The 20089-nt window shown below is 46.6% G+C and overlaps 1 protein-coding gene across 1 annotated transcript; it reads left to right on the top strand.

The window, feature by feature from the left end:
• The first annotated feature begins 407 nt into the window (after positions 1 to 407).
• LOC311119730 (uncharacterized protein) lies at positions 408 to 12596 on the top strand. The gene is made up of 6 exons (XM_084194392.1): positions 408 to 715; positions 5440 to 5541; positions 5824 to 6735; positions 6959 to 7095; positions 7351 to 7460; positions 8182 to 12596. The coding sequence occupies exons 1-6, from the start codon at positions 568 to 570 to the stop codon at positions 8312 to 8314; spliced, it is 1542 nt and encodes a 513-aa protein (XP_084050518.1). The 5' UTR covers positions 408 to 567; the 3' UTR covers positions 8315 to 12596.
• The last annotated feature ends 7493 nt before the right edge of the window (positions 12597 to 20089 follow it).

Below are 20089 nucleotides of genomic sequence, written 5' to 3' on the forward strand. Positions count from 1 at the left end.
ACGTTCAAATGCCTCTCATGTGAAGAGGTGATGTGCTACATACGCTTAGCTTCCTGAAACGGGTCATATTCTCACTTCAATGCTTTAATCTCATGGTAAAACTAATCTACACTGTGGTAAACTAAACTAATAGAAACGAAATATGCAAACTAATCTACACTGTGGTAAACTAAACTAATAGAAACTAAATATGCAAACTAATCTACACTGTGGTAAACTAAACTAATAGAAACTAAATATACAAACTAATCTACACTGTGGAAAACAAAGAAAATAAGGTTGGAGTCACGTGGTGGTGGTTAGTGTCATACTATTGGTTAGACAGTTTCCCCTTTAATGAGGTTGACAGTTAAAACTGTCTCTTACATCAGGCTGAGTCACACAGAGGCTCCAGCGGTGAAGTGAACAGACACAAACCTACAACTGAGATAACAGCAGACGTTACAACCGTAGAAGTTACAACAGTAGAAGTTACAAGAGTAGAAGTTACAAGAGTAGAAGTTACAAGAGTAGAAGTTACAACAGTAGACGTTACAACAGTAGAAGTTTTTGAGCACGTCTGTAAAGATGTCAGAGGCAAACTATCAAAACAGAGATGGATTTAAAGGCAAAACTCCTAATGAAATAAAGACCCTGGATATTGATGATTGTATATACAGCAACGAAACACCCATCAAGCCCTGCAGGAAGGATGGAGTTGGTGATCAACCATCAGGTAACAGTTTATCCTGGTATAGTGCTTGATACTGACACATACGTATACCCCAACACACACACACACACACACACACACACACACACACACACACACACACACACACACACACACACACACACACTCACACACACACACACACACACACACACACACACACACACACACACACACACACACATACACACACACACAGACACATACACACACACACACACACACATACTTACATACACACACACACACACACTGTTGCTACTGTCTATTATCTATCCTGTTGCCTAGTTACTTGACCCCTACCTCCATGTACAGTTCTTTCAGAAAGTAACGTTAGTGTCACGTCTCCTCCATTTTGCTCGTATTAAGCACACGTATTAAAATCAGCAAGGGATTCCTGCATAGCTATAAAATCTGACTGTAGTTTTGACACAGCCAGATCAACAGTCTGGGCCATAGCATACATAGTAGTATCATCTGTCACGTCTCCTCCCGTTTCTCCCCTCTGGCGCTCTGATTCGCCGGTCTACTGAGCCACCGGTCTGAGCGCACCACCTCGGCAAACACAGGAATGGAAACCCAACGCACCCTAATCACCTCCAGCGCACCTGCACCTCATCATCTCATCACCACCCCTAAGTAGCCCTGGGCACCTCATCATCTCATCACCACCCCTATATAGCCCTGGGCACCTCATCACCTCATCACCACCCCTATATAGCCCTGGGCACCTCATCATCTCATCACCACCCCTATATAGCCCTGGGCACCTCATCATCTCATCACCACCCCTATATAGCCCTGGGCACCTCATCATCTCATCACCACCCCTATATAGCCCTGGGCACCTCATCATCTCATCACCACCCCTATATAGCCCTGGGCTGTTCAGTGTTGTGTTGTGTGTGATTGTTAGTGTCGTGTCTTGTACTCGCTCGTTGTTGTTCTCTTGCTCAGTGTTAAAGCAAACCTTTACATTGTTGATTCCTGCGTCCTGCCTCTTCGTATCCTCAGTACTCGTCACAGTTAGGCACAATAGCGAGCAGTAGTTTTCGCACGTTGTAGCTAGCTAGCTTTTCTTGTCGGCTAGTGTGCAGCGGCTGCAGCAGGTGTTATCAAAGAGGATGTTGTTGCTAATTTGTTAGCTTCTCCCAAGAATAACTTTCAACAAGAGGTTAAGTTTCAAATGATCATCTGGTGTGTAGAACTGTGTTTTGTATTGCAGCGCGCTTGCTGTTGTTAGCCATCTCTTTGAAAATAACTTATGTGTGTTAAACATTGTTGCATTTAACGTGGAACTGACAGCATCTTAGCAACATGACTTCTTATTAAAATCTGTTCAAATAGGAAGAACATGACACTTAAAAAAAAGTTATTCGAATGTTTGGGAATTACGTAGAGTGGGAAAGCGGCCATGCGTTTGGACAATTAATAGACACTGCAGTAAATAAAACCGAATAAAAACATCTGTCTGGTCCAGGACCGGAGTCTACACAGACCGGTGCGCTATATCCGATCAGAGCTACAGTAGACCTTTATACAAACAAGCCATTTGCCACATGAGCCTGCCATCATTCACTTTGAACTGGACTGTGTGTTTACAGGCTGTTGCAACAGCGCGACTTTAGATCATTAGAACGCATTCGCCAAAAGCCAGAAAATACACCTGAATGGATTCCTGCAAATATGTAAACACCACATTTGGGAACTTTTCAGTCCTATTGATCAAACAACCATGAAAAGGTAGGCCCTCTCTCCGTCAGTTATGCACATCAACAAGATCAACAACTAACGCTAGCCAGAACAAGATGAGCTAAAATCTAATGGAAGGAACATTATGGTATGCGATTTGGAGTGGGTCTAGGGTTTCCGGGATGATGGTGTTGATGTGAGCCATAACCAGCCTTTCAAAGCACTTCATGGCTACCGACGTGAGTGCTACGGGGCGGTAATCATTTAGGCAGGTTACCATCGCTTCCTTGGGCACAGGGACTATGGTGGACTGCTTGAACCATGTAGGTATTACAGACTCGGTCAGTGAGAGGTTGAAAATGTCAGTGAAGACTGGGTTTCCCTTTGTAGTCCGTAACAGTTTTCAAGCCCTGCCACATCCGACGAGCGTCAGAGCCGGTGTAGTAGGATTCAATCTTAGTCTTGTATTGACGCTTTGCCTGTTTGATGGTCCGTCTGAGGGCGTAGCGGGATTTCTTATAAGTGTCCGGATTAGTGTTCCGCTCCTTGAAAGCGGCAGCTCTAGCCTTTAGCTCGATGCGGATGTTGCCTGTAATCATTTTGCTTCTGGTTGGGATATGTATGTACGGTCACTGTGGGGACGACGTCGTCAATGCACTTATTGATGAAGCCGGTGACTGAGGCGGTATACTCCTCAATGCCATTGGATGAATCCCGGAACACATTCCAGTCTGTGCTTGCTACATAAATAGATACGCTAGCCTATTAGCGACGTTATGACTGACTTGTGATCATTGCCCTTGCTAGTTTGATTGTATTGACATACCCAGCCTTAGTTATATTTATTCGTTTTTGTCCAGAATATTGAGTCATTGAAACTGAAACGGTGCATCTTGAATGTAGTCAGCAAACAATGTACCAGGCCAGCTGTGATTTACAACCAGATAGTAATATTTTTTTGGTGCCCAAAAGTTCCCAAACGGCCCACCCCAGTGAAGGAAAGCCACCCTGTGTGAATATATTTCACGTGCTTTACGATTGTGTTGTCTACTTTGGGAATGATTTCTCTATTGTACTACATAATTGATAAGTCGCATACCTCCATGATACGCATCAGTAGGGATTAAAAGTGAGTATACCACTGAAACAAAAGTGGGCGTATCCCCTCCACTACACCACTGGCCCTTTGTGTTTTACAAAAAGTATCTTACATGAGTGGTTACGGTTGCTGTCCTTTAAGAATCACGAACCTGTCACAAACTGAAGGCCTATAGGTTTGCGCAAACATGTCTGTAATAGATAAGGCTGTTAAGATATTAATGCATCAAGAAAGGAGTGTATATATTTGGCCTGGCGACGCGGTTTTATGCTGGTCTCAGGAAGAAACGTACGAGTCCTCACTGTCCAAGACAGAGCCAAGACCAAAAGTACAAATGTATCCAACATCGAGCCAAGCACGAGACACTGTGTGGTCTCGAGACCGGATGAGTACTACAACACTGGTATTCAAAATGGACAAAATCTACCCACAATACCCCATAACGACGCAGTGCAAACATGTAAGACATTTTTGCAAATTTATTGAAAATGAAATATCTAATTTACATATGTATTCACACCCCTGAGTCAATACATGTTAGAATCACCTTTGGCAGCGATTACAGCTGTGAGTCTCTGGGTAAGTCTCTAAGAGCTTTTACACACCTGGATTGTACAATATCTGCCCATTTATTCTTTTCATCTGTCAAATTCGTTGTTGATCATTGCTAGACAACCATTTTCAAGTCTTGCCATAGATTTTCAAGCAGATTTAAGTAAACTGTAACTCTGCAAACTTCTTGTGGCCTTGTGTTTTAGGTTATTGTCTTGTTGAATGGTGAATTCATCTCCAAGTGTCTGGTGGAAAGCAGACTGAACCAGGTTTTCGTCTAGGATTTTGCCTGTGTTTAAATCCAGTCAGTTTCTTTTTTTTTTTATCCTGAAAACCTATGGAGAGTGGTACTCAGTAATGTGTTGTATTGGATTTGCCCCAAACATAACACTTTGTATTGAGGACCTAATGTTAATTGCTTTGCCACATGTTTTGCAGTATTACTTTAGTGCCTTGTTGCCAACAGGATGCATGTTTAGGAATAGTTTTATTCTGTACAGCTCTGTTTTTTTTAGTTTACCCATCTACCAATAGGTGCCCTTCTTTGCGAGGCATTGGAACACCACCCTGGTCTCTGTGGTTGAATCTGTGTTTGAAATTCACTACTCGACTGAGGGACCTTACAAATCATTGTAGGTGTAGGGTACAGAGATGAGGTAGTCATTCAAAAATCACTACTGTTGCACACAGATTGAGTCCATGCAACGTATTATGTGACTTGTTAAACAACTTTTTACTCCTGAACGTATTAAGGCTCGCCATAACAAAGGGGTTGAATACTTATTGACTCAAGACATTTCAGCTTTTCATTTTTTATTAATTTGTAAACATTTCTAAAAACATAACTCCAGACCAGGCCAGTGACACATTTTTATTTATTTAGACTGTAACACAACAAAATGTGAAAAAAGTCACTTTCTGATGACCTCGTATCCGTGCACATGGACTCGGTACTGGTACTGACTGTATAGAGTCATGTCATTTTTACTTGTTCATGTTATTCGTTATTCACTGTGTATTTGTTATTATTTTTTACTCTGCATTGTTGGAAAAGGACCCATAAGTCAGCATTTCACTTTTAGTCTGCACCTGTTGTTTATGAAGCATGTGAAAAATGAAAATTTGATTTGATTTGGACTAAAATAGGTGCCAGTACTCATTTTGGGTGCCTGAACTCTACAATATGTTTAAGCCAGTGTTCTATAAGAGGTTCTGGAAGTCAAGCAGTATAAAATGTGAGGTGCTGGAACTCAGTTCTGGTGTTCTGTCCCATGTCAAGTTTGTGTTTTTTCCTCAGTGCTTCAAAGAGCAAATGGACACAAAAGTAGACTCAAATACAACGCTGATAAAGAGCAAGTTCTTATGGTAATAATTTGTGCTTCAGTGTTTTATCAGTGGTGGAAGAGATCCTCTGGAGCTGCTGCAGTGAGTCTGGGTCTGCTGTGTGTTCTCCTATTGGCTGGGATCATAGGCCTGTTGCTCTACCGTGAGTTTGATATGTTCTCAATCAAACTATCTCTTAATCATCAGTGGTGTTATGACCAGGGATCAATTCCATTTAAACTCCATTCAATTCAATTCAGAAAGTACACCAAATTCCAATTCCAATTCCACATTGTCCTCATTGAAAAATATTGAAGAGAATTGGACTTGGAATTCCAGTGTACTTCCTGAATAGACTGGAATTGAAATGCAATTGAACCCAACCCTGGTAATGATAGATTAACTTTTCCACTGTTACCTTGTTGTTGATGGTATTATTTCACAGAGCGAAACCAATTAACCAGATCCAACACCCTGACCAAAGAGAGAGACCAGTTACAGACCAGCGGCAACAACCTGACTGAAGAGAGAGACCAGCTACAGCCCAGATCCAACACTCTGACCAAAGAGAGAGACCAGCTACAGACCAGTTACAACACCCTGACCAAAGAGAGAGACCAGCTACAGACCAGATACAACACCCTGACCAAAGAGAGAGACCAGTTACAGACAAGCTACAACACCCTGACCAAAGAGAGAGACCAGCTACAGACCAGCTACAACACCCTGACCAAAGAGAGAGACCAGCTACAGACCAGTTACAACACCCTGACCAAAGAGAGAGACCAGCAACAGACCAGATACAACACCCTGACTGCAGAGAGAGACCATCTACAGACCAGATACAACACCCTGACCAAAGAGAGAGACCAGTTGCAGATCAGTTCCAACACACTGACCGAAGAAAGAGACCAGCTACAGACCAGATACAACACCCTGACCAAAGAGAGAGACCAGCTACAGACCAGCTACAACACCCTGACCAAAGAGAGAGACCAGCTACAGACCAGTTACAACACCCTGACCAAAGAGAGAGACCAGCAACAGACCAGATACAACACCCTGACCAAAGAGAGAGACCAGCTACAGACCAGATACAACACCCTGACTGCAGAGAGAGACCATCTACAGACCAGATACAACACCCTGACCAAAGAGAGAGACCAGTTGCAGATCAGTTCCAGCACGCTGACCGAAGAAAGAGACCAGCAACAGACCAGATACAACACCCTGACCAAAGAGAGAGACCAGCAACAGACCAGATACAACACCCTGACCAAAGAGAGAGACCATCTACAGACCAGATGCAACACCTTGACAGCAGAGAGAGACCAGCTACAGAAAGGTGTTGAGAAAGGTGAGTAAAATTGTCTAATGACTGTTCTGTTTGACAGTCTCTGCATCAGTTCACATGCCACTTACAAACAGGCAATTCAACTTACATTAAAGAACACATTTTAGAAAAAAATCTACGACTTCCAAACCGTCCATTAGTTAGTGCCCTGTCTTCCTTGAGTGTTTGATTGAGACTTAATTCAATGTGAGTTGTATGTGACTAAAGAAGAACATTTAAATTATAGTGTGTCCGCAAGGATGGAAGAAGCTTGGTAGCAGTTGTTACTACATCTCTACTGAGTACAAATCCTGGGAGGAGAGCAAACAGGACTGCAGAGATAGAGGAGCAGACCTGGTGATCATCAACAGCCAAGACAAACAGGTGTGTGTGTGTGTGTGTGTGTGTGTGTGTGTGTGTGTGTGTGTGTGTGTGTGTGTGTGTGTGTGTGTGTGTGTGGAAGAGAGCGATACAGAGAGAGAGAGAGAGAGAGAGAGAGAGAGAGAGAGAGAGAGAGAGAGAGAGAGAGAGAGAGAGAGAGAGAGAGAGAGAGAGAGAGAGAGAGAGAGAGAGAGAGAGAGAGAGAGAGAGAGAGAGAGAGAGAGAGAATTAACAATTTTGTCTATCCCACAACTACAGACATTTGTCAATTGGTTATGTGGAGTGAAGAACTATGTCTGGATTGGTCTGACTGACTCTGTTACTGAGGGGACCTGGAAATGGGTGGACGACACACCACTGACCACAAGGTAAGACATTTAATGAGTTCTGTGTTACCATGAAATCACTGTCTGGAGTAGTAGGCTCTGAGAGTGGACAGCCTGATTCTATGTGTTGTTTCTTCTACAGGTATTGGAACAGTGGACAGCCTGATTCTATGTGTTGTTTCTACTACAGGTATTGGAACAGTGGACAGCCTGATTCTATTTGTTGTTTCTTCTACAGGTACTGGAACAGTGGACAGCTTGATTCTATGTGTTGTTTCTTCTACAGGTATTGGAACAGTGGACAGCCTGATTCTATGTGTTGTTTCTTCTACAGGTATTGGAACAGTGGACAGTCTGATTCTATGTGTTGTTTCTTCTACAGGTATTGGAACAGTGGACAGCCTGATTCTATGTGTTGTTTCTTCTACAGGTATTGGAACAGTGGACAGTCTGATTCTATGTGTTGTTTCTTCTACAGGTACTGGAACAGTGGACAGCCTGATTCTATGTGTTGTTTCTTCTACAGGTATTGGAACAGTGGACAGCCTGATTCTATGTGTTGTTTCTTCTACAGGTATTGGAACAGTGGACAGCCTGATTCTATGTGTTGTTTCTTCTACAGGTACAGGAACAGTAGACAGCCTGATTCTATGTGTTGTTTCTTCTACAGGTATTGGAACAGTGGACAGCCTTATTCTATATGTTTCTTCTACAGGTATTGGAACAGTGGACAGCCTGATTCTATGTGTTGTTTCTTCTACAGGTACTGGAAGAGTGGAGAGCCTAATGGTGGTGTAGCTGAGAACTGTGCGTATTTCTACTCCTGGTCATCAGACACAGGAGCATGGTGGGACTATGTCTGTTCCTATCAATACAGATGGATCTGTGAGAAATAGGATTCTCTGTACTGCTAGAGACCATTTCAGACATATGTTTTAAATCCTTAAACCTAGACTTGGACCAAACAAAATAGCGATTGATTTGCAACGCTTGTAGTTAACCATTGATTCCTTCCAAACCACTCATTGTTGAATTTCTGATTTCCTACTTGATGTGTAATGTTTATGTCCAATGACGATGAGCACTGATACCTTGTATCTATAATTTGTTCTTAACTGACTTGCCTAGTTAAATTAAAAATAAAAATAAATTCTGCGGTGATATAGTGAATGACAGAACACTGAGCCAATCACGGCGCAACTAGAGAACATTACCAAAGCGTACGCTCTGTATATTCCGCTGGCTGCCCCACCACCCCAGAAAGCACTGAGCGAGGCTGAAACACCTGCATTTAGGCGCTGCCTTACTCAAGAAAGAGAACATGTCGTAGCCTGCCGCGACCGGGAGACCCATGGGGCGGCGCACAATTGGCCCAGTGTCGTCCAGGGAAAGAATGGCTGGCAGGGATGTAGCTCAGTTGGTAGAGCATGGCGTTTGCAACGCCAGGGTTGTGGGTTCGATTCCCATGGGGGGCCAGTATGAAAAATAAAAAAATATGTATGGACTCACTAACTGTAAGTCGCTCTGGAAAAGAGCGTCTGCTAAATGACTAAAATGTAAAAATGTATGCGGCTTCATTAACTCAAATATATATTTTTTTACATTGTTTGCAAACTGATATGTCACATGAATTAATGCCAAAATAACATGCAAAACAGGGAAAAAAATTTTTTATAAATGATTATTATATATATATATATATATGTGTGTATTTAAAAAAAATAATCTAAACAGGTGAGGCCCTGAATTGTGTTCATTTCTTGTGGAATTGAAAAAAGTTAGCGTTTAATACGGTTGAAATGTTTACAAACTAGATGCGCTGAAATGAAAGCAACTTCTGACAATGAACACTCGGATTATAGTGATATTATGTCTCATCAAAACAAACAAACAATGTAAAGTGTGTTTAGAGATATAACCTAGAGCCAGGCTTTTTGATTTTTAATCCGAGGGTTTCCTGCTATTGAGGGAGTTCTATTACGCTGGCCCGGGTTGAACTGGACAATGGGCCGTCACGTCATTGGGCTAAAGCGGGGAGGGAGGAGCACCCTTCTCAAATCAAACAGTTATCTGCACCCCACGGTCATGTTGTCGACAAAGCAGCATCATGCATCATCAAGAAACATACAACATCTCTTTTTCCATTAAATAAACGTTTGAATTTTCAAACTAGATTTACTTTGGAAGGCATTTAAAGCCTTTTTATCAAAAGCAATCACTTCAATTGCATGTGAAAACACAGAATGCTACTCATTTCTCCATGTGCTTATTTACGTCACTTTTGTTTTGAGCCGACTTTGCCGTCGGCCAGAGCGGAGCACCTGATTCATGCCTGGGAGGCAGCCCGGCTCCAAAAGGAATGCAATCACTTTTCACCCGGTTCAAACTCCTCCCAACGTGGTAACCCGGGCCAGATAAACCAACCCCCTCACTGACACACTTGTTGAATTATGCAAGAGAACAAGACAACACAGTAATTCAGAGGTGACTGAAATTTCATTTTCTTTATTTAAAAAAAAAATACAAAATACCTGATACAATAACAAAATGTATATATGAGTGCATTCTTACATGAAATGAGCACCGGAAGTTGCACAGAATTTTCACAACGTTGAAGTTTGCGGTCAGCAGACCTGAAATTTGCTCAGTGCCATATTTTTTTTGAGGGAACATTGCTCATCATTACCCGGGAACATGGGACTAATCTGAAATCCTTCCTCAGAATGTATCCTGCCAAGCGGAAGGATACTATATTGGAGTAATCCAATAGCTAACATAACCGTGGTTACACACGTAAACCTTCGTTTTGTTTGTATAGCTTGTTTGACCCGAGTTGTGTCAAGTCACTCCGGATCACACTAACCGTGCGCAGAAAGTAGTCCGTCATAACTTTTTCCCCACTGATCTTTGTCGATAGCGCCTGCTAAATTCAGGGAAGCCATGTTGGTGAGAGCAGTAGCAACCCTTTAGCAGTTCTCCAATGGCTAACGTTATATCTTTCAAAAAAGCAGCGGTAGCAAGGATTATCTAAGTATACTGAGCAGCTCATGTTATAGACAGAAGCATGCTACATGGCAGACCAATCCGAACTCATCTCTCGGCACGTCCGGCCCATCCATTATCTCAGCCAATCATGGCTAGCGGGAAGGTTCCTGTCTTTTTCCGTGGGCTCTATGCCGAACTTCGAGGTATAACGTGGTCCCGGTTCCAGGGACATCACTGGATAGAAAAGCCAATATGGCTGCCAACGCAATGCCATATATGGACATGTGTTTGTGACGTCCGAACTCAGTAGCTCTCCTCTCATTGGTCCAAACGATTTGTTAGTTTTTTTTTTTTTAGCTTGCAACACAGCCATCAAGGCGTCATAGATGAGATCAATTGATCATCAGAAATGGTTACAGTTAGATTGTCTAGTTAGTTTGAAAATACATGTAAAGTTTTTTTCAAATAAAAAAACTAATCTGAATGCGATGCACAAGAGTTCTATTCACAAAACGCTCAGCTGGCGACTGTTTAGCTAATGCTAATTAGCTAGCTACAAATAGCTAGCATTAGCTACAAAAAGAGCTAGCTAGATGGGTGATGCATATTTAAGGTGTTAAACAGGAACTCTGGAGCTCAGGCCCAGATCAACACTGCATTTATATGGTCTAATGACCAACACCACAATAACAAGAGACTCTATCTGTGCTATTAAGTATAGTAGGGCTGCCTATACTAGGGTTAGTAGGGATCAGGCTTTCCTGACCTGTCAGGCATGAAGGGCGTTGGTCACCAACTCTGTTCCTGGAGAGACACAGGGTGTGCAGGCTTCTGTCCCAGCTAACACTATGAGGACTAATACACTGGAGGGTTTGTAAGTGTTGGGCTTGACCCCACTGCTTACCCCACGACTCTATCTGGTTGAATAGTGTCTACTCACCTGTTGCAGGTAGGCATGCTATATAATGACTCTACAACATAGCTCCAGGTATCAGACCAGGTATGGGAGGTAGCCTATAGGTCTACATATTATAGCCAGGGTTGGATGATGACCACTTAGTATCCACAGAGCAGGTCAGAAGTTACCTTGGATTTAAGGGGAGGGCAATACCTTCACTTGCAACGTCATCGTAAATTAAGACTGATTCTTCAGTGTGTGTTAGCGTTCACCTCTATGGGATCGGTGTCCCGTATACGGGACGGTTGAGCTAACGTGCACTAATGTGATTAGCATGACTGTTGTAAGTAACAGCAAACTTTCCAGGACATAGACATGTCTTATATGGGCAGAAAGCTTAAATTATTGTTAACCTAACTGCACTGTCCAATTTACAGTAGCTATTATGGTGAAAAAAGACCATGCTGTTGTTTGAGGAGAGTGCACAACAATAAAAAACCTATCACGGCAACTGGTTTGATACATTCACCTCTGAAGGTAAATAAGCTACTTACATTCTGTCATGCCCTGGCTCTGGGGACTCTAGTATGTTGAGACGGCTGTAGCTCGTTGTCTCTGATTGGGAGTCATACTTAGGTAGCCTTTAGGCATTCATTTGGTGTGGTTTCTTGTTCCGTGTTGGTTGGTGTATGTAACCAGGGACGTCACGTTATCGTTTTGTTCGTGTGATCATTATTTAATAAATATGTTCGCATTCCACGCTGCGCCTTGGTCCTCTGTTCCCGACGATCGTGACACATTCAGTAATCTTGCTCTGATTTGTCATCCTAAGGGTCCCAGAGATAAAATGTAGCATAGTTTTGTTTGATCAAATCAATTTTTATATTCAAATGTAGGAACTGGGTTCTACAGTTTGAACCCTTGTTGTCTCTGGCTCCACACCCACCCCGCCAGGCCATCTAGATGTGTGAAAGTTAGTGTATAAGCTAATGATCCATCATGTATGACATTCCTTGGAGTGTGTAAACTTACATTGTGTTTTACCATATCATTTTGTATGTTGTCTATAGTTATATACTTGAAAATGTATCAATTGACCAATTCGGCACATTTGGGCAGACTTCATACAAAATAGTCCAGTATTGCAATGCTTCACTGGATCGATCTGAAACTTTGCACACACACTGCTGCCATCTAGTGGCCACAATCTAAATTGCGTCTAAACTGCAATATTATATTGTGGCCTTTCTCTTGCATTTCAAAAATGATGGAATTAAACATATATAGAAAACGCATGTTTTTTTGTTTGTATTATCTTTTACCAGATCTAATGTGTTATATTCTCCTACATTAATTTCATATTTCCACAAAGTCTATGCATATCCTTGCTTCAGGTCCTGAGCTACAGGCAGTTAGATTTGGGTATGTCATTTTAGGCAAAAATTGAAAGAAAAGGGTCTGATCCTTAAGAGGTTAATAACTGCATTAAAACCTGAAATTTTTAATTGAAAAATATGTTGCATGATGTATCTGATCAATTACGTATGTATCTGTTATAGTGTGGACAGTATTTAAATAATTACATTTAATATGTGTTGTACTTACCTGCAGTATAGTATGATTACTATGAATGTGTGCAAGGTCATTATTGGCATTGACAGTGACCTTTCCCTATTTATGATGTCATCACCCGGAGTCGGATCTGTACAATGCGACACTACCACATGTTGAGTGGGCTGTATCGCTATGCTGTATTTGTACCGCTTGTACATGGCTGTACACATTTTATTTCTTAGGTTGAAAGTAAAGGAAAGTAATATTGAAATGCGTGTGGGCATTCCTTGTCAAGTTACGACAGTATCTAATAATATTTCTATATGGAATAGTTCAGGAGCCAAGGACAGAGGATGCGCGTTGTGAGGAGTGCCGTGGAGAGGAGGGGCGTGGATAGGAGGGCTGGTGGAGAGGAGGGGCGTGGAGAGGAGGGGTGTGGAGAGGAGGGCTTGTGGAGAGGAGGGGCGTGGAGAGGAGGGCTTGTGGAGAGGAGGGGCGTGGAGAGGAGGGCCAGTGGAGAGGAGGGGCGTGGAGAGGAGGGGCGTGGAGAGGAGCGTGGAGAGGAGGGGCGTGGAGAGGAGGGCTTGTGGAGAGGAGGGGCGTGGAGAGGAGGGCCAGTGGAGAGGAGGGGCGTGGAGAGGAGGGGCGTGGAGAGGAGGGCTTGTGGAGAGGAGGGCCGGTGGAGAGGAGGGCCGGTGGAGAGTAGGGGCGTAGAGAGGAGGGCCGGTGGAGAGGAGGGGCGTGGAGAGGAGGGCCGGTGGAGAGGAGGGGCGTGGAGAGGAGGGGCTGTGGAGGGGAGGGGCTGTGGAGGGGAGGGGCTGTGGAGGGGAGGGGCGTGGAGAGGAGGGCTTGTGGAGAGGAGGGGCGTGGAGAGGAGGGCCAGTGGAGAGGAGGGGCGTGGAGAGGAGGGGCGTGGAGAGGAGGGCTTGTGGAGAGGAGGGGCGTGGAGAGGAGGGCCAGTGGAGAGGAGGGGCGTGGAGAGGAGGGCTTGTGGAGAGGAGGGGCGTGGAGAGGAGGGCCGGTGGAGAGGAGGGCCGGTGGAGAGGAGGGCCGTGGAGAGGAGGGGCTGTGGAGGGGAGGGGCTGTGGAGGGGAGGGGCTGTGAGAGGAGGGGCTGTGGAGAGGAGGGGCTTGGAGAGGAGGGGCGTGGAGAGGAGGGGCGTGGAGAGTAGGGCTGGTGGAGAGGAGGGGCGTGGAGAGGAGGGGCGGTGGAAAGGAGGGGCGTGGAGAGGAGGGCTGGTGGAGAGGAGGGGCGTGGAGAGGAGGGCCAGTGGAGAGGAGGGGCGTGGAGAGGAGGGGCGTGGAGAGGAGGGGCGTGGAGAGGAGGGCTTGTGGAGAGGAGGGGCGTGGAGAGGAGGGCCAGTGGAGAGGAGGGGCGTGGAGAGGAGGGCTTGTGGAGAGGAGGGGCGTGGAGAGGAGGGCCGGTGGAGAGGAGGGCCGGTGGAGAGGAGGGCCGTGGAGAGGAGGGGCTGTGGAGGGGAGGGGCTGTGGAGGGGAGGGGCTGTGAGAGGAGGGGCTGTGGAGAGGAGGGGCTTGGAGAGGAGGGGCGTGGAGAGGAGGGGCGTGGAGAGTAGGGCTGGTGGAGAGGAGGGGCGTGGAGAGGAGGGGCGTGAAGAGGAGGGGCGTGGAGAGTAGGGGCGTAGAGAGGAGGGCCGGTGGAGAGGAGGGGCGTGGAGAGGAGGGGCTGTGGAGGGGAGGGGCTGTGGAGGGGAGGGGCTGTGGAGGGGAGGGGCGTGGAGAGGAGGGCTTGTGGAGAGGAGGGGCGTGGAGAGGAGGGCCAGTGGAGAGGAGGGGCGTGGAGAGGAGGGCTTGTGGAGAGGAGGGGCGTGGAGAGGAGGGCCAGTGGAGAGGAGGAGCGTGGAGAGGAGGGCTTGTGGAGAGGAGGGCCGGTGGAGAGGAGGGCCGTGGAGAGGAGGGGCGTGGAGAGGAGGGGCTGTGGAGGGGAGGGGCTGTGGAGGGGAGGGGCTGTGGAGAGGAGGGGCTTGGAGAGGAGGGGCGTGGAGAGGAGGGGCGTGAAGAGGAGTGGCGTGGAGAGGAGGGCTTGTGGAGAGGAGGGGCGTGGAGAGGAGGGCTTGTGGAGAGGAGGGGCGTGGAGAGGAGGGCCAGTGGAGAGGAGGGGCGTGGAGAGGAGGGGCGTGGAGAGGAGGGCTTGTGGAGAGGAGGGGCTGTGGAGAGGAGGGGCGTGGAGAGGAGGGCCGGTGGAGAGGAGGGCCGGTGGAGAGGAGGGCCGGTGGAGAGGAGGGCCGGTGGAGAGGAGGGCCGTGGAGAGGAGGGGCTGTGGAGGGGAGGGGCTGTGGAGGGGAGGGGCTGTGGAGAGGAGGGGCTGTGGAGAGGAGGGGCTTGGAGAGGAGGGGCGTGGAGAGGAGGGGCGTGGAGAGTAGGGCTGGTGGAGAGGAGGGGCGTGGAGAGGAGGGGCGTGAAGAGGAGGGGCGTGGAGAGTAGGGGCGTACAGAGGAGGGCCGGTGGAGAGGAGGGGCGTGGAGAGGAGGGGCTGTGGAGGGGAGGGGCTGTGGAGGGGAGGGGCTGTGGAGGGGAGGGGCGTGGAGAGGAGGGCTTGTGGAGAGGAGGGGCGTGGAGAGGAGGGCCAGTGGAGAGGAGGGGCGTGGAGAGGAGGGGCGTGGAGAGGAGGGCTTGTGGAGAGGAGGGGCGTGAAGAGGAGGGCCAGTGGAGAGGAGGGGCGTGGAGAGGAGGGGCGTGGAGAGGAGGGGCGTGGAGAGGAGGGCTTGTGGAGAGGAGGGGCGTGGAGAGGAGAGCCAGTGGAGAGGAGGGGCGTGGAGAGGAGGGCTTGTGGAGAGGAGGGCCTGTGGAGATGAGGGCCGGTGGAGAGGAGGGCCGGTGGAGAGGAGGGCCGTGGTGAGGAGGGGCGTGGAGAGGAGGGGCTGTGGAGGGGAGGGGCTGTGGAGGGGATGCAATCACTTTTCACCCGGTTCAAACTCCTCCCAACGTGGTAACCCGGGCCAGATAAACCAACCCCCTCACTGACACACTTGTTGAATTATGCAAGAGAACAAGACAACACAGTAATTCAGAGGTGACTGAAATTTCATTTTCTTTATTAAAAAAAAAAATACAAAATACCTGATATAATAACAAAATGTATATATGAGTGCATTCTTACATTAAATGAGCGCCGGAAGTTGCACAGAATTTTCACAACGTTGAAGTTTGCGGTCAGCAGACCTGAAATTTGCTCAGTGCCATATTTTTTTTGAGGGAACATTGCTCATCATTACCATGGGAACATGGGACTAATCTGAAATCCTTCCTCAGAATGTATCCTGCCAAGCGGAAGGATACTATATTGGAGTAATCCAATAGCTAACATAACCGTGGTTACACACGTAAACCTTCGTTTTGTTTGTATAGCTTGTTTGACCCGAGTTGTGTCAAGTCACTCCGGATCACACTAACCATGTGCAGAAAGTAGTCCGTCATAACTTTTTCCCCACTGATCTTTGTCGATAGCGCCTGCTAAATTCAGGGAAGCCATGTTGGTGAGAGCAGTAGCAACCCTTTAGCAGTTCTCCAATGGCTAACGTTATATCTTTCAAAAAAGCAGCGGTAGCAAGGATTATCTAAGTATACTGAGCAGCTCATGTTATAGACAGAAGCATGCTACATGGCAGACCAATCCGAACTCATCTCTCGGCACGTCCGGCCCATCCATTATCTCAGCCAATCATGGCTAGCGGGAAGGTTCCTGTCTTTTTCCGTGGGCTCTATGCCGAACTTCGAGGTATAACGTGGTCCCGGTTCCAGGGACATCACTGGATAGAAAAGCCAATATGGCTGCCAACGCAATGCCATATATGGACATGTGTTTGTGACGTCCGAACTCAGTAGCTCTCCTCTCATTGGTCCAAACGATTTGTTAGTTGTTTTTTTTTTAGCTTGCAACACAGCCATCAAGGCGTCATAGATGAGATCAATTGATCATCAGAAATGGTTACAGTTAGATTGTCTAGTTAGTTTGAAAATACATGTAAAGTTTTTTTCAAATAAAAAAACTAATCTGAATGCGATGCACAAGAGTTCTATTCACAAAACGCTCAGCTGGCGACTGTTTAGCTAATGCTAATTAGCTAGCTACAAATAGCTAGCATTAGCTACAAAGAGCTAGCTAGATGGGTGATGCATATGTAAGGTGTTAAACAGGAACTCTGGAGCTCAGGCCCAGATAAACACTGCATTTATATGGTCTAATGGCCAACACCACAATAACAAGAGACTCTATCTGTGCTATTAAGTATAGTAGGGCTGCCTATACTAGGGTTAGTAGGGATCAGGCTTTCCTGACCTGTCAGGCATGAAGGGCATTGGTCACCAACTCTGTTCCTGGAGAGACACAGGGTGTGCAGGCTTCTGTCCCAGCTAACACTATGAGGACTAATACACTGGAGGGTTTGTAAGTGTTGGGCTTGACCCCACTGCTTACCCCACGACTCTATCTGGTTGAATAGTGTCTACTCACCTGTTGCAGGTAGGCATGCTATATAATGACTCTACAACATAGCTCCAGGTATCAGACCAGGTATGGGAGGTAGCCTATAGGTCTACATATTATAGCCAGGGTTGGATGATGACCACTTAGTATCCACAGAGCAGGTCAGAAGTTACCTTGGATTTAAGGGGAGGGCAATACCTTCACTTGCAACGTCATCGTAAATTAAGACTGATTCTTCAGTGTGTGTTAGCGTTCACCTCTATGGGATCGGTGTCCCGTATACGGGACGGTTGAGCTAACGTGCACTAATGTGATTAGCATGACTGTTGTAAGTAACAGCAAACTTTCCAGGACATAGACATGTCTTATATGGGCAGAAAGCTTAAATTATTGTTAACCTAACTGCACTGTCCAATTTACAGTAGCTATTATGGTGAAAAAAGACCATGCTGTTGTTTGAGGAGAGTGCACAACAACAAAAAACCTATCACGGCAACTGGTTTGATACATTCACCTCTGAAGGTAAATAAGCTACTTACATTCTGTCATGCCCTGGCTCTGGGGACTCTAGTATGTTGAGCCAGGGGGTGAGTTTTCATTTGTGTTTGTTCTGGTTTTGTATATCTATGTTGGCCAGGGTGGCTCCCAATCAGAGACGGCTGTAGCTCGTTGTCTCTGATTGGGAGTCATACTTAGGTAGCCTTTAGGCATTCATTTGGTGTGGTTTCTTGTTCCGTGTTGGTTGGTGTATGTAACCAGGGACGTCACGTTATCGTTTTGTTCGTGTGATCATTATTTAATAAATATGTTCGCATTCCACGCTGCGCCTTGGTCCTCTGTTCCCGACGATCGTGACACATTCAGTAATCTTGCTCTGATTTGTCATCCTAAGGGTCCCAGAGATAAAATGTAGCATAGTTTTGTTTGATCAAATCCATTTTTATATTCAAATGTAGGAACTGGGTTCTACAGTTTGAACCCCTGTTGTCTCTGGCTCCACACCCACCCCGCCAGGCCATCTAGATGTGTGAAAGTTAGTGTATAAGCTAATGATCCATCATGTATGACATTCCTTGGAGTGTGTAAACTTACATTGTGTTTTACCATATCATTTTTGTATGTTCTCTATAGTTATGTACTTGAAAATGTATCAATTGACCAATTTGGCACATTTGGGCAGACTTCATTCAAAATAGTCCAGTATTGCAATGCTTCACTGGATCAATCTGAAACTTTGCACACACACTGCTGCCATCTAGTGGCCACAATCTAAATTACGTCTAAACTGCAATATTATATTGTGGCCTTTCTCTTGCATTTCAAAGATGATGGAATAAAACATATATAGAAAACGCATGTTTTTTTGTTTGTATTATCTTTTACCAGATCTAATGTGTTATATTCTCCTACATTAATTTCACATTTCCACAAAGTCTATGCATAATCCTTGCTTCAGGTCCTGAGCTACAGGCAGTTAGATTTGGGTATGTCATTTAGGCGAAAATTGAAAGAAAGGGTCTGATCCTTAAGAGGTTAATAACTGCATTAAAACCTGAAATTTTTTATTGTAAATATGTTGCATGATGTATCTGATCAATTACGTATGTATCTGTTATAGTGTGGACAGTATTTAAATAATTACATTTAATATGTGTTGTAGTTACCTGCAGTATAGTATGATTACTATTCATGTGTGCATGGTCATTATTGGCATTGACAGTGACCTTTCCCTATTTATGATGTCATCACCCGGAGTCGGATCTGTACAATGCAACACTACCACATGTTGAGTGGGCTGTATCGCTTTGCTGTATTTGTACCGTTTGTACATGGCTGTACACATTTTATTTCTTAGGATGAAAGTAAAGGAAAGTAATATTGAAATGCGTGTGGGTAATAATATTTCTATATGGAATAGTTCAGGAGCCAAGGAGAGAGGATGCGCGTTGTGAGGAGTGCCGTGGAGAGGAGGGGCGTGGATAGGAGGGCTGGTGTAGAGGAGGGGCGTGGAGAGGAGGGCCAGTGGAGAGGAGGGGCGTGGAGAGGAGGGGCTTGGATAGGAGGGGCGTGGATAGGAGGGGCGTGGAGAGGAGGGGCGTGGAGAGGAGGGCCAGTGGAGAGGAGGGGCGTGGAGAGGAGGGGCGTGGAGAGGAGGGCCAGTGGAGAGGAGGGCTGGTGGAGAGGAGGGGCGTGGAGAGGAGGGGCGTGGAGAGGAGGGGCATGGAGAGGAGGGCCAGTGGAGAGGAGGGCTGGTGGAGAGGAGGGGCGTGGAGAGGAGGGCTGGTGGAGAGGAGTGCCGTGGAGAGGAGGGGCGTGGATAGGAGGGCTGGTGGAGAGGAGGGGCGTGGAGAGGAGGGCCAGTGGAGAGGAGGGGCGTGGAGAGGAGGGGCGTGGAGAGGAGGGCTTGTGGAGAGGAGGGGCGTGGAGAGGAGGGCCAGTGGAAAGGAGGGGCGTGGAGAGGAGGGGTGTGGAGAGGAGGGCTTGTGGAGAGGAGGGGCGTGGAGAGGAGGGCCAGTGGAGAGGAGGGGCGTGGAGAGGAGGGGCGTGGAGAGGAGGGGCGTGGAGAGGAGGGCCAGTGGAGAGGAGGGGCGTGGAGAGGAGGGGCGTATAGAGTAGGGCTGGTGGAGAGGAGGGGCGTGGAGAGGAGGGGCGTGGAGAGGAGGGGCGTGGAGAGGAGGGTCAGTGGAGAGGAGGGGCGTGGAGAGGAGGGGCGTGGTGAGGAGGGGTGTGGAGAGGAGGGGCGTGGAGAGGAGGGGTGTGGAGAGGAGGGGCGTGGAGAGGAGGGGTGTGG

The sequence above is a fragment of the Coregonus lavaretus genome, assembly GCF_964263955.1.
Source record: "Coregonus lavaretus genome assembly, contig: HAP1_SCAFFOLD_336, whole genome shotgun sequence".
Lineage (NCBI taxonomy): Eukaryota > Metazoa > Chordata > Actinopteri > Salmoniformes > Salmonidae > Coregonus > Coregonus lavaretus.